Below are 15072 nucleotides of genomic sequence, written 5' to 3'. Positions count from 1 at the left end.
CAAAACAGAGAAACCTTCTTATGATCCCACTCGTACGGGGCATTCAAGTGGTCAGGTTCCTACGGACAGAAAGTAGGCTGACGGTGCCGGGAGGGCTGGTTTGAGGAGTTGTTGAATGTGTACAGGGCTTCAGTTTTTCAAAATGCACAACAATGTAATGTACTTAATGCCACAAAACTAGATATTTAAAAATGGTTTAAAAGGTAAATTAACGTAAAGTGGTAAATTTTGTGTTTACCACAATTAAAAATGTTTTTAAAAGCCTTTCAGAACTTAGTAGTTTCTTGTCATTTCTCAAGGAACAGCGATTAAGAGGATAATGAGGCCCCGTGGCATGGCTCAGCGGCTGAGTGTATGAACCAGAAGGTCACAGTTCGATTCCTGGTCTGGGCACACGCTCAGGGTTGCAGCTCAGTCCCCAGTGCTAGGTGTGCAGGCGGCAGCCAATCAGTGATTCTCTCTCATCGATGTTTCTGTCTCTCTCTTCTTTCCTCTCTCTCTAAAAAGCAATAAAAACATTAAAAAGAGAGCGAGAATAATGAGCCCAGGGTGAGAATCACTGAGAAAATACATACATTTCTCTACAGAGTTTGCACATTTTCGACAATCTAATCAGCGATTTGTCTTTCTTTGATGATAAATAAATATTGAAAAGGAAGTGAAAAATATATTTGCCAAAGATATGCTGATCTATGTAAAAAGCCTGTACATTTTGAGAATTAGCTTGACTGTGAAGTATCTGATGATATTAACATACAAAAATCAACAGTGTTCCCATATATCAACACTAACCACCTAGAAAAAGGGGAAAATCACATCCACAATGGAAACACAAATTAAATTCACCAAAAATTATAAAGGATAGTTATGGACCAAACTATTACGTTTGCTAAAGAAAAGACATGAATAAATTGAAAAAGGCATCATCTTAATGAATGGTCAGTCTCAATATTGTAAAAGTTATTTTTCACAAGATTAAGCAATGAAGATGCAATTTCAACAAAAATCCCAACAGGAGATTTTCTGGAATTTGGAGAAGTTAATTTTAAAGTTTACATAGAAAAAAATGCAAGATAAAAACATATTATAAAGCTAAAGTAATTAAAACACTATGAAGGACCTTGTAACCAGAATACATAAAGAACTTTTATACCTCAACAATAAAAAGACAAATAGTGCAAACATTCGCAAAGAATTTGAGTAGACATTTCTCCGAAGAAGATACGCATGTGGATGTATGTGTTATATCCAAATAATAATGGAATACTACTCAACTGTAAAAATGAATGAACTATTGATGTATGCGGATGAACTTAACCCTAAGCCAGCAATTCTCAACCCGTGGGTCACGACCCCTTTGGCGGTCGAACGACCCTTTCACAGGGGTCGCCTAAGACCATCCTGCATATCAGATATTTACATGACGATTCATAACAGTAGCCACATCACAGTTATGAAGTAGCAACGAAAATAATTTTATGGTTGGGTCACAACATGAGGAACTGTATTTAAAGGGCCAGAAGGTTGAGAACCACTGCCCTATGCGAAAGAAGCCAGACACAGAAGACTCTGTATTGTACATAGTTCAGTGAAGCAGAATGAATAAATGCCTGGGCTCAGCGGCAGGTGCACTACGGCTTGGAGGGCGAGGATCCCAACCCCATTCTAACAAGCAGAGGCTAGAAAGCTAAAAACTATTCCCCAGAATCCCACGGGGGAAGTTCCTGGATATGACTCATGTTCCACTGATCACGACTGATTGGGAAATGAGTCGTGTGAGGGGAAGAGCCAGGGTGGTCCCGGCAGAACGGCGTGGTTATGGAGCCAGCAACGACGGTGGCGTCAGCTCCCGGCTCCGGCCAGCAGTTTCCTGACTCAGCAGCTTCGTGGGCATCGGCAGTTTCCTGACCACAGTGTGGGGGGCGTGACCCCCCCGTCAGCTGCTATGGAGATGACAGAGCCTTCTCAACCCGTGAACGAGGGCTGTTCCTGCAGCGTGCTCTTCTAGCCCTGCCAGTGGTTTTCCCCCGGGATTTTTCTGAGCTACAACAGACAAACCATGAAATTCACCCACTGTGAGAGCACAGGACGACGAGTTTTAATAAATTCACACAGTTGTGAAACCATCACCACAATCTAATTTTAGGACACTTTCCATCATCCCGAAAATTCCCGGGTGCCTGTGTGAGGTCAATTCTCCTCCTACTCCCAGCCCCCGGCAACCACTGATCCGATTTGTCGCCATCGTTTTGCCTTCACTGGAACAGCACAACGTGTGGTCTTTTGTGTCTGAACTTGGGATAAGTTCATCTGTGCGTTTCAGTGGTTCATTCGTTTGTACAATTGAATGAGTAACATGCTATTATTTGGATGCACCATGTTTTGCTTATCAGTCACACCACGGACATCAGGACTTTCCCCAGCATTTGGTGACTATGACTATGGCTGCTATGAACATTCATGTACAAGTTTTTGTGTAGACATAGGTTTGCATTTGCCTAGGAGTTGAATTGCTAGGTCATAGAGTAACTCTGTGTTTGACTTTTTAAGACATGTCTGCACTGCTTTCCAACGTGGTTGTGCCATTTTCTATTCGCATCAGCGATGGATGAGGGTTCCAGTTTCTCCAATTTTTAAATTTTCTCCACCCTAGTGGGTGTGCAGTGGTACCTCGTTGCAGTTGTGATTTGCATTTCCCTGGTAGCCAATGGCATTGAACATCTTTTCATGTGCTTATTAAGCCATTTGCATAGCTTTTGAGAAATGTTCATTCAAATCCTTTGCCTGTTTTAAAATGGAGTCATTTTTCTTTTTATTGTTGGTTTGTAAGAGTTCTTTACTTCAGCCACAAGGTCTTTAGCAGATACATGCTTCTTAAATACCTTTGTCTTTTCATTTCCAAAGTTGGCATTTACTTGACAGTATCTTTTGAAGGGGAGAGTTTTAAATGTTGATGAAGTCCAACGTTGTTGTTTTTTTCATAGATGATTTGTGCTTTATCCTGTCTAAGAACTAGGAAATCTTTACCTAATCCAAGGGTACAGAGACAGTGGTAGCTTTTACATCTAGATCTTCGATACGTTGTAAGTTCATTTTTGTGTCTGATGTGAGGTAAAGGTCTGAGTGTGCTAGGCAGTTAGGCAGGCGCGAGCAGGGGCGGTGGGCCAGGCGCAGAGGGTCACTGGGCAGAGCGCCCCAGGCGCCTAGCAAAGGGCAAGCCTGGAAAACAAGGACCTCGCGCCCTGGTGGCCTTCCTCCCCTAGCGTGTCGCTGGTCAGACAGTCCAGACCCTCCTGGCCTTTCCTCCCCTGACATGTTGCTGGTCATGCAGGTTAGACCCCCTTAGAGGGGAGACTAACCGGGGGGCTGGAGAATAGCGCTTAAGCTTCAAGCCCCAGGACAGTGGTTCTCAACCTTCTGGCCCTTTAAATACAGCTCCTCATGTTGTGACCCAACCATAAAATTATTTTCGTTGCTACTTCGTAACTGTAATGTTGCTACTGTTATGAATCATCATGTAAATATCTGATATGCAGGATGGTCTTAGGTGACCCTTGGGAAAGGGTCGTTGGACCCCCAAGGGGTCGCAACCCACAGGTTGAGAACCACTGCCCCAGGACCATGAGGTTCTGACCCACATCAAATGCATCTGGGCCTCAGCTGTGCCTCAGCTCCAAGCGCAGACCTGCAGCAAAACCAGGCGGGGATCCCAGGGCTGCCCCAGGGCCAGCTGCCACGGCTGGTGACGCCCTGGCCGGTGCTGACCAATCAGTGGAGACAGCCTCCCTGAGAGGGCATGCCTGGAGAGCTGATGCATGTTCTACTGAGATTCTCGCCTAAAATCCCTGCCTTAAAGGCTCTTAGGACCGAGGGCCCATCTGTGGTTCTCTCTCTCTCTCTCTCTCTCTCTCCTGCCTTTCCCATCCTCTCCCCTCCCTGCTGGCGCATTTCCTTGCCTCTCTTTTTCTCCTAAGCTCCAGGGCCCTTCTTTGCCTCTATGACTTATTTCCTGAGCCCATTTCTTCTACCGCTCACTTTTTCTACCTCTGTGACTTTCTAAATAAACTCTTATAGTTTGAGTCTTGAATCTGAATTCTTTCTTAGCCAGAACTGTACCGAAGTCGGGTCTGACTCCACCAGTCTAACAAGTGAGGCCATTTCACCGCCATCGTAAGTTCCCTTACGTTATTTATTTACTTATCCTTGCATACTATTCCAGCATAATTTGTTCAAAAGACTCTCTTTTTCCCATTGTACTACCTTGGCACCTTTATGAAAAAGCAGTTGATCATCATTGTGAGCTTTCATTTCTGGATTCTCCATTGTGTTTTATTGATCTACGTCAACCCCTCCACCAATTCCACACTGACTCGATTATGTAGCTTTATAGTAAGTTGTTAAGTCGAAAGTCTGCCATCTCCATTTCTTACTGAAGGCAAGGATCTGGTGGAGTGAGGGACAGTCAGAGTAGGTCACAGTGGGTGGACCTAGAGGGCATGATACTAAATGAAATACGTTATTCAGAAAGGCAAATACAGTATGACTTCACTTATATGTGGGATGTAAAGGACAATATAAATAAACAAACAAAACAAACAGATTCGTTGGTTCAGATAACAAACTGGTGGTTGCCAGATAAAAGGGGGGGTGGCGGTCGGAGTAAAAACGTTGAAGGGATTAGGAACTACCACTTGGAAGTTATAACATAATCCTGGGGATGTGAAGTACAGCATAGGGGATATAGTCATAATATTATAACAACTATGAATGGTGCCAGGCGAGTATTAGACATATCAGGGGAATCACTTCTTAAATTATACAAACGTCTAACCGCTATGCCGAACACCTGAAACCTGTATAAAGCAATATTGAGGATCAACTATAAATGAAAAAATTAAGCCAGAAAAGTGTTATTGCAACATCATACACCATGGAACATGGAGATGGTAACAAACGCAAATTCTTCCCCCTCCAATTGTTTGGAATGGAGCCTAAATAAGCAGATTTTTAGCCATTCAGAGCCCGCCTGCTTTGATGCCACAAGAGACTGCGCCCAGCCGGCCGGTGTGGCTCAGTGGTTGACTCGGCCTATAACCAGGAGATCACAGTTCGATTCCTGGTCAGGGCACGTGCCTGGGTTGTGGGCTTAATCCCCAGTGTGGGGTGTGCAGGAGGCAGCCAATCAATGATTCTCTCTCATCATTGATGTTTCTATCTCTCTCTCCCTCTCCCTTCCTCTCTGAAACCAATAAACAGATATTAAAAAAAAGAAAAAAAAGAAAGAAACGGCACCCAGCATGTGCCATAGACAGATAAACCCCAGAGCTGTAACAGGTCCAGGCCACCAGGCCCGGAGGCCTCTGAGAGCCTGGCAGTGGAGCAATGTCACCTGGACACATAAGCCCCCTCCCATCCCCTTTACCCTGAGGGGTCCCCTTGTCCTCCTCCTTTTCTGCTGGTGGCCCCAGTGCCATTGCTTCTGAAAAGTCTCATGTTGTGAGGGACCCCTCCCCCCATGCAAACATACCAAAGTGCGACTTGAATAAAACTGTGCTACTGCTGCTTGTGGTCACGTCATTCCTCGTGTGACCACAACCCCCCCGAACTCATACAGCTTTCTCAGTAGGAGCTCGACGGAAGCCATGCTGTTCCTCTTTAGTGCAGCATGTCAGGAGGACTTGCTGACCTGGCCCACCCCGGGGACGTTACACCGCATCACCTGGTCAAGTGGGTGTCTCTCAGGTTCCTCCACCTTAAGTTTACCGCCCCTCCCCCTTCATAATTGATCGGAATTCTGTGGGGAGGTGTTCTGAGGTTGCACCTACATCCTCTCTCATCAACCGCCAACCTCTGACCTTCGTACCCACTGATGACTCCCATTTGAATCAGCCGCCTCCATTAGGAGATTGCCTAATTCCATCATTCCTTCTGCGTTTGTTGACGTTCTCCAATGAGGAGGAGATTTCCCCCTCCCCCATCTTTTAATTAACTTTGGTTCATATTTTCAATAAGTCCCATTATTCAATGAATTATTCAGTGGGTTATAGTCTATTACTATCATTATTTATCTTGATGCTCAAATTGCCCCAAATTTGGCCTAGCTTTTTAAACTGGCTCTTCGGCCTTTTGACGGCTATCCAAAATTTGGGACACCACCTTACTTTCTGGCACAAGATAGTCCAGGCTTGCCTCATACTTTCCCTGCCCCAGCCCAGGAGTTAGATATTTCTTCTAAAAAGCCTGGTTCTTTTCGTGGCAGGTGAGGTTTAGAAACCGCACCTGGGAGTTCGGTGTGTTCCCTGCCGCCGGGTGTCACTGCTTCTAGGCCCTCAGAGCAGAAACAGTTGAGAAATGCATGCATATTTAGACTCACGCTTGGGGCTGTGTAGACACAAATGTACAGGCATATCTATATGTAGCACATATCTGTATTTCTGTATTATAAACTATGAATTTGTACTAGAACCTCCAATTCAAATCTAATTCTCCAAAACCTCTCCTCTGGCAGTGAGAAACGCAGCTTCTACTTTCTTCAGTATATTTACTTACTGGCTCAGTGTGTCCCGTCTCCGCCACACGGTGCCGCTCCGCCTGCCGCCTCACGTTGCCCTCACTGCTCCATAACCTTGGCCTCCAAGCCTGCCCCCCGGTCTCCCTGAAGCTGCCCATCCAATTCTCACCTTACACCCTCAACCCTTGTGCTAACTCCCCCAGCCTGGAAGGGAAGATGTCTCTTTGATACACACACACACACACACACACACACTCACACACATACACACACACACACACACACACACACACATACACACACACACACATACACACACATACACACACACATACACACATACACACACATACACACACATACACACACATACACACACACACACACACTCACACACTCACACACTCTCACACTCTAGAGGCCTGGTGCACAAAATTCATGCATGGGAGGCGGTCCCTCAGCCCGGCCTGCATCCTCTCACAATCCGGGACCACTGGCTACTAACCACTCGCCTGCCTGCCTGCCTGACTCATCACCCCTAACTGCCTCTGCTTGCCGACCTGATCACCCCCTAACTGGTCCCCTGCCGGCCTGGTCACCTCCTAATCCCTCCCCTGCTGGCCTGATCACCCCCTAACTGCCCTCCCCTGCCAGCCTGATTGCCCCCTAACTGCTCCCCTGCTGGCCTGTTCACCCCCTAACTGCTCCTGTGCTGGCCTGATCACCCCTAACCACCTCTGCCTCAGGCCTTGCCACTATCAGGCCAGAAGGATGTCCGGAAGATATCCGGTCTAATTAGCATAGATAAAATAATTCCTCCCTACCATGCACACATATTTATGCACAGTCAAGGTTGTTCTATAAAGTTGCATTAAGCACTGAATTAACAAGAAATACAGGATTAGGTTCCTGGCAGCCTCTGATCACATTTTTATCAACTGATCAATACATAGCCTTGTATTATGTGTGTTTCTGCTCAAGGACATCATATTTAGTACACACTGTTGATTCATTAACATTGAATTCATGGCCAACAGCACTATAATTCATGCCTGAATGAAGCTTATCTAATACATATATTTTTCCATAAAGGTGCCCTACAGACTTCTAGCACTCAGGAGCCACATTCAACAGCAAAATCACCAACAAAAATGCAAAAAAAGGGGGGGGGCACTAGGTTGACCCCCACCAAAGCCATGTATGTACAATATGAGCTGAAGGAAGAAGGCAGAGCCTTACTTATTTAACTCAGCTGGGAATGTCGAGCAATTCAAATTTTTCTCTGCTTTTGTGGCCCACAAATGGCCACAAAACCGCCTGGAGTGTTGATTTTGGGGTTACAAATACATTTTAGTGATTGGCCAGCTTGCAAATGTGGAATTGGCAAATAGAGAGGATTGACTGAACTTACATATTAAAAAATGAAAACCTGGCCCGCCCCGTGTGGCTCTGTGGTTATGCATCGACCAGGAGGTCGAGGTTCGATTCCCGGTCAGGGCACATGCTCGGGTTGTGGCTCAATTCCCAGTGGGCGCCGTGCAGGAGGCAGCCCACCGATGATTCTCTCTCATCGTTGATGTTTCTCTCTCTCTCCCTCTCCCTCTCCTTTCCTCTCTGAGATCAATAAAAGCATTTTTTTTTTTTTATGAAAACCTCTCAAATAGATGAGGAGGGCCATCAAATATGACTTAAGCCGTACTTACATTGCATTAAATTTCTTTTTCAAGGAGAATGGCTTAATATATTTCTCATCTATTTATGATTTTATATTTTAAAAAGAAAAAGGGGCTCTGGGTTGCGTCTGGGTATCTAGAACCTGAAGGGACACGGAAGGGTCCTTTCTCCTGTCCTGATGGGCTGTCCCCTGCCTGGGAGATGTCCCCTGCCTGCTCCCACCACTGGCATATTTTCAGGGACCAAGACCTGGATATGCCACGTCAGCACTGGTCTCCTGTGCATGGAGTGCTGGATGAGAGAGGAATAAACTTCTATCTTCAGTTGCTGTTATTTTGGACCTTATGACAACAGCACAACTCATCCCAAAAGATAAGATTCAGCCATGGCTGGTGTACTCAGTGGTGGCAGGGGTCCTCAAACTTTTTAAACAGGGGTCCAGTTCACTGTCCCTCAGACCTTTGGAGGGCTGGACTATAGTTTAAAAAAAAACTATGAACAAATTCCTATGCACACTGCCCATATCTTATTTTGAAGTAAAAAAACAAAGCGGGAACAAATACAATATTTGTATTTGCACGTGGCCCGCAGGCCGTAGTTTGAGGATCCCTGGAGAGCAATGGCCCATGCACTGAAAGGTCACAGGTTCAATTCCCAGTCAAGGGCATGCACCTGGGTTGCAGGTTCAATTTCCTGGCTCCAGTTGGGGTGCATGAGGGAGGCAACCTATCGACGTGTCTCTAGCACATGGTATCTCTCTCTCTCTCTCTCTCTCTCTCTCTCTCTCTCTCTCTCTCTTCCTCCCTCCCTCCCTCCCTTCCATTCTAAAACTCAATGGACAAAATATCCTCAGGTGAGGATTAATAGCAACAACCAAAAAATAAAATAAAAAAAAAATAGAATTCATCAAGAATCTGTTGGCCCTGGCTGGGTAGCTCAGTTGGTTAGAGGGTCGGCCCACTATGCTAAGGTTGTGGGTTCAATCCCTGGTCAGGGCACATACGAGAATCAACCAATGAATGTATAAATAAGCAGAACAACAAATCCCTCTCTCCCTCTCTTTCTCTCTCTCTAAAAATCAATCTTTAAAAAATCACAGCTGATAATAAAATTGATCTCTACCTAAATGTAAAAGGAAATGATAGCTGTTCACCACGGCCACCTGGGTGCTCTGATGATCACGGTTAACGTGCCTGAGCTTCCAGGCATCAGACCCGCACTCTGTCATCCCAGTGACCTTCACAGCGACCCTGAGAGGTGGGGCTCTATTTTTACAGCGAAAAACACCCCCAAGACTCAGAACGTCGAGCTAACACACAGCTAGCCAGAACTGGAACGCAGAACTGAGCTTCTCAACAAAGGACAAGCTGTGTCCAGACATGAGATGCTGATGTGCTTTATTATTGGAACTGATTTGGAGGGTTTCCTAGTTGCTTCCTAGAAGGCGAGGTGGTTGGGAGCCCAGATCTTCAAACTTGTGAATGTGTTTCTTTCTGATGTCTCTGTCCGTCCTCTGGGGAGAAAAACACACCGATTTGAAACCCACAAGGTCAGATCTTTCTTCTAAAACAGGCAGCTCTTCACAGACCTCCCAGAAGCTTCCCTTGGCAGGGGATCACGTCTGGGAGGTTCGTCGGAATTCAAATAGCTACGACGACCCTGCCACGTGGAAGCATGGCAGGTCCCGATGGGGCACGTCTTCAATAAGAGACTGACACCGACAGAATCTGGCTTCTTAAAAACAGGAGAGAAAGTCCCTGCCCAGAGCAGTAAATCATGTGTCAGGATGGGCTCTGCCTGTCGGAGCTGGAGAGAGGAGACAGCCAAGGTAGCACCTGGGGGTCCTTGGAAAAGGCGTTCATTCCGTGAGGCCCCACAGTCACCATAAGATGAAAATATTCCAGAATGAATGGATCCGTTCATAAATTAGAAAAACGTGAATCCCTCTCCAATGAACTTGAGAGCTGTGCTGTCCAAGGAAAATATCATGTGAACCACCTATATATCCTTAACATTTTTCTAGTAGCCACAAAGAAAGGAACTGAAGAAATTGATTTCAATGGTGTCTGTTATGTAACCCAATATATCCAAAATATTATCATCCCAACATGTCATATATATTGTAAAATATGAGTGGGACAGAATACATTCTCCGTTAGAGAACGTTACACTCACAGCACCCCTCGATCTGGACCACAGCACCCCTCGATCTGGACCACAGCCCCACACTGCGGCCCGTGTCTGCCCTGCTGGACAGCACAGGTATAGGGGGTCCGTGTCCCCGTGTCGATGGGTCTTGCCAATTGCAAAATGAGACTGGGCAGCTTTCAAAAGATGAAGAACGATGAACGTATTTAACTGCTGGGCTCCTCCCCAAGACTGACAAGTGAAGGTGCAGAGTGAAACCAGCGACTGATGAGGAAAAGGAAATGGGTGATGGTGGCACGGGCTGCATCATGCCCCCTCCCCTAAATCCATGTGCAGAAGCCCTTACCCCCTGCACCTCAGGATGTGACTGCTGGGAGAGAGAGGTCTTTGCAGACAGAGGTAATCAGGCCAAGATGAGGTCGTTAGGGTGAGCCTAGTCCATGTGACCGGTGTCCCTGTCAAAAGGGGGCCATCGGAACACGCAGACACACAGGGAGAGCACGGCCTCTACAAGCAGAGGAGAGGCCTGTGGAGGAACCAGCCCTGCCTGGGTCTCAGGCTTCCAACTGTGAGAAAAGAACATTCTTGTTTAAGATCCCTAGTCCGGTGCCCTGTTACAGCAGCCCGAGTAGGCGGGTGCAGGTGTGTCGGCCGGGGGCATCAGAAGAGAATGATTTGACCATGAAGCCCTTACGGCAGCTGCCCATGCGCGCTCCTCTCTGCCTGCACCGTATGTCATGGTGTCATGGGGGCTCCCCTGGACAGGACTTGGGGGAAAGGAGAGGAAAAGGAGTGGGCAGAAGCAGTCCAAGCCTCCATCCCTTACCATCTGCGATGGGCCAACACACGTCATTCCTTGGGTTTCTGACATGTAGAACTCCCCCCCCCCCCCCACCACCAAAGGTTCTGACAAAAGGCCTCCAGATCGGCCACAATGAAACATTTGAGTGTTTAACGAAAACCTCTAGTCCTGGCTGGGAAGATGGCTCTGCTTCATCTTTGAGACAAAGGCCAGGAGAACAAGTAACGATGTTGGTGGCCAGGCATGAAGGCGCTTACGTGCCCTGCCATGACCCTAGGAGAGAGCATGAGTTGGGGCCGGACACTACCCAGAACCCACAGCAACTGAAGGGTCCGTGCACTTGTCCGCGTGGCCAATGCAGTTCTGCTCACAGACCCTGCCCCTCTCACCGGGGAGACCGCCGCTGTTGGACTCAGTTGAGGCACAGCCCAGGGGAGCCAGTCTCACCATCGGGACGGCCGGGAGCAGCTCTGCCAGTCAAGTCAGTGGTATAAGTTTTCGATTTGCTTTCTATATTTCTGGGTTATGGAACTTCTCTTCATCTTTGCTGTTGGACCTAGTGAGGAAGGAGAAACCAGTTCAGTTGTGGAGAGAACACAAAAGTCCACATGCCCCGCACAGGACCAGGCAACAGGGCTGCGTGGCCGGGGCTAGCGGGTGGCCACTTCCTGGATGCGCCACCCCTGCCATATCCCCGGGAAGGAGTCGGTGACAAGGAAAGGCCAGGAGAGAGCTCACATGGAGCCGTAGTGAGGAGTTGGGCTTTTATTCCCAGAGGGAGGAGTGTGGCTGCCCTGGGGAGAAGCGGGGAGCTGGGCACCAGCCAGATAGAGCCAGCACCCCTTTATGTGTCTCCAGCTGGTCCCACAGACCCTCTGGCCCCCAGAATAGGGCAGGTCTCAGAGCCCACATGGCCCTGGACTAGCCGGGGACCAGCCTCCAGGAGCCAAGGCCACAGCTCTCCAGGCCGCTCACCCAGCTCTCCACCGTAGAAGGAGAAGTCTTTCTCCAAGATGACCCACTTCTGGATCCTCTGCGCATTGGAGGTGGCCTCCTGGTTCACATCGTCTATGCCTTTCTGGATGGCGCTGTAGACCAGGGGGTCTTGTAGCTCCACGATCTCAGACACGGTGGACGCCTGGCTGCCCAGGTCCTGGCAGAACTTGATGGCCTCCCAGTTCAGTTTGTCCAGCGGCTCTCCAGTCGTCTCATCTGTCTCACACTGCCCCCAGAACACCCCTGTCACCACGCCCAACACCCCCACGCACGCCCCAGCCAGCCCTCGGGACCAAGAAGAAGGTCGGGACCTGGCAGGAGCGCGCCCTCTGGACCCTGGGGCCGAGAGCCCGCAGGACGCCCAGTTACCTTCAGCGTCAGCAGGATGCTTAGGAACTTGGCCTTGTCTCCCACTAACAGGGCGTTACTGACGATGGGGATCCTCTCTTTAACCCTGTTCTCGATGGGAACAGGGGCTACGTTCTCGCCGCCGGCGGTGATGAGCATTTCTGGAACAGAGGGCTCCGTCTGTGGGTTCGACCATGGTGACGGGAACCCCCTGCCCTCTTGAGGCTCTGAGGGGAGCGGTGTTGGCACGGACAACCATTCACCTAGAAAACCCCAGAAGCAGCAGAGGCACCCTGCCCTTGGCCCGGACTCCCACCATGCCCTTGTCTAAGCCACTGACCCCACGTTCCCCTGCCCCCTTCTCCCCTATTTCTTCCAATTCCTATGAAGTGTCTGAAACCTGTGCCTTCCACGTGGACAGGGTCTTATTAATTCACGGCCTATTTTGCAGCCTCCCATCCCCTGCTCCAGGCCCTCTGTCTTGCTTGGAAGATAGTGAAATGCTCCCCGTCACAGCCCGTCTCTCTGTCCCCTGATCTGTCCACCACTTGGCAGCCTCAAAAGAACCTACGTCCAGTCTCACCCGGAGACACTGTGCCACACCCCTTGTCTGTCTGAAAAGTGCGGTGTCTCTTTCTCCCCCAGGCCTCTAGAATTCTCCAAGAGCTTCATTGTCCTTTCATCCCAGGAGCTGGCCACTCTCGGTTCCACCCACCCAAACTCTCTCCATCTCATCTCAGGGCCTCGCCGTCATCGCATTTCTGATGTGGTTATGGCAGTCGTCAAATTATGATCACTTAATGGACATCGGGGTGGTGTCTGCCCAGTGGCTCCTCCGGATAAACGCACCCTTAGGGATGTTTCCTTAAGGAACTACTCTCCATCTTTGTGTGGTTTGGCAGGTGAACTACAGGGTGAGCATGTGACCAGGTCTGACCAATCAGTACAATCCATGCTCTACAGTGATTCGTGCTGAAACTATGAGTAATAACACACTCTTATCCCTCGGGGGGTAGGATAAGCCTAGCCTGTTGGCAGCCATCCTGACACCAAACGGGGAAAAGCCTCTTCAAGAATGGCCCCAACGGCCCTAGCTGGTTTGGCTCAATGGGTGGAGCACTGGCCTGCGGACTGAAGGGCCCCAGTTCGATTCTGGCCGAGGGCACACGCCCGGGTTGTGGGCTCGATCCCCAGTAGGAGGCGTGCAGGAGGCAGCTGATCAATGATTTTCTCTTATCATTGATGTTTCTATCTCTCTCTTCTTCTCCCTTCCTCTCTGAAATCAATAAAGAAAAAAAAATGGCCCCAACACAGAAAATAGCGCAGTAAGAGAAGGATAAAGAGATTCCTTTTGCCATTGTTTTGGCACCTGGATCCAGCCATGCCTGAAGCAAGGGGACTTTTTCATTCAAACCTGTCTCCCTTTTTCATTCAAGCCTGGTTAAGAATCCCACTTACTGGATAGTCATTCCCTATGTCAGGCTCAGGGCCAAATGCTCTGTCTACACCAGAGGTTGGTAAATTACAGCCTGCAAGCCAAATTCAGCCTTCTGCCTGTTTTTGTATGACCACGAGCCAAAAATGGGTTTTACATTTTTAAATTGTTGGGAGGAAATCCAAAGGATAATATTTGTGACACATGAAAATTATATGACACACAGTCACATCCATTCGTCTACATATTGTCTGTGGCTGCTTCTATGCTACCCTTCTGCCGAGTTGTGTAGCTGCGACAGAGACCATATTTCTGCAAGTCCAAAGATATTTATGATCGGGCCCTTTATAGGAAAAGCTGGCCCATCCCTGTTCTATGTCATGTCATTGAATCCTTATTCCATCGTTACAACCCTGTAGGTTATTATTCATCTCAAATTACAGGGCAGGAAGCAGGTTTCAGGGATGGGGGTGGGCGTCTTTCCCAGGTCCATCCTGCAGAGGGCCAAGTGCTGTTCTCGAGGACAGAACGGGGATGTGCAGAACAGGATGGCCCTGTATATCCATGCGATGCCCGCCACCCCGCCCCCGCCCCGCTCCCGCCCCCGCCCCCGCCCCATGCCGGACAGGGAACGGAGGCCTGTGTTCGCGCTGGTCTGCCAGCCCCTTAAATGCCCAGAGGGGCCTGTTTGCGGGAGAGCCCTGCAGAGCCCGGCCCCGTACCTTTGATGCGGCCAGTGATGTAGAGGAAACCCTGGCTGTCCATGAGGCCCAAGTCCCCGCTGTGTAGCCAGCCTTCCTCGTCGATGATCTCCATGGTCTCCTCCTGTTTCTCCAGGTAGCCCATGAAGACGTGCCGGCCCCACATGCAGATCTCCCCAATGCCGTCACTGGTCGGTTGGAGCAGCATGTTTTTACAGCCACTTGCGATCTTGCCGCAGCTGCTGGGGAATCGAAGGGGGAGAAACTGAGGCTGAGAGACAAAGTCACTCGCACAGGTCAGCCTGGGTCTGTAGCCCAGGCTCCTCACATTCTGCTCAGCTGCCTCAGTTCTGCTTCCTTCACCCACTCCGGGGCCTGGGGAGCATACGGAGGTGTTTGCTGAATGAGAGAGGGAGTGTTCGATCCAGTGAATCCAGTTCCCAAACCCTTGGTGACC

The 15072-nt window shown here is 48.8% G+C and overlaps 1 protein-coding gene across 1 annotated transcript in view; it reads right to left on the bottom strand.

Annotated features, from left to right (window-relative positions):
- Positions 1 to 11617: 11617 nt before the first annotated feature.
- ACSBG2 (acyl-CoA synthetase bubblegum family member 2) overlaps positions 11618 to 15072 on the bottom strand; it is a 31036-nt gene continuing 27581 nt past the window's right edge. The window contains exons 10-13 of the mRNA XM_036315210.1: positions 14637 to 14854; positions 12501 to 12640; positions 12111 to 12357; positions 11618 to 11691 (exon numbers count right to left, since the gene is read on the bottom strand). Coding sequence (XP_036171103.1) covers positions 11618 to 11691; positions 12111 to 12357; positions 12501 to 12640; positions 14637 to 14854 — 679 coding nt within the window. The remainder of the gene's footprint in view (positions 11692 to 12110; positions 12358 to 12500; positions 12641 to 14636; positions 14855 to 15072) is intronic.

This window comes from Myotis myotis, unplaced genomic scaffold, assembly GCF_014108235.1.
Source record: "Myotis myotis isolate mMyoMyo1 unplaced genomic scaffold, mMyoMyo1.p scaffold_m19_p_6, whole genome shotgun sequence".
Taxonomy (NCBI): domain Eukaryota; kingdom Metazoa; phylum Chordata; class Mammalia; order Chiroptera; family Vespertilionidae; genus Myotis; species Myotis myotis.
This window is presented reverse-complemented; position numbering and strand designations above follow the sequence as displayed.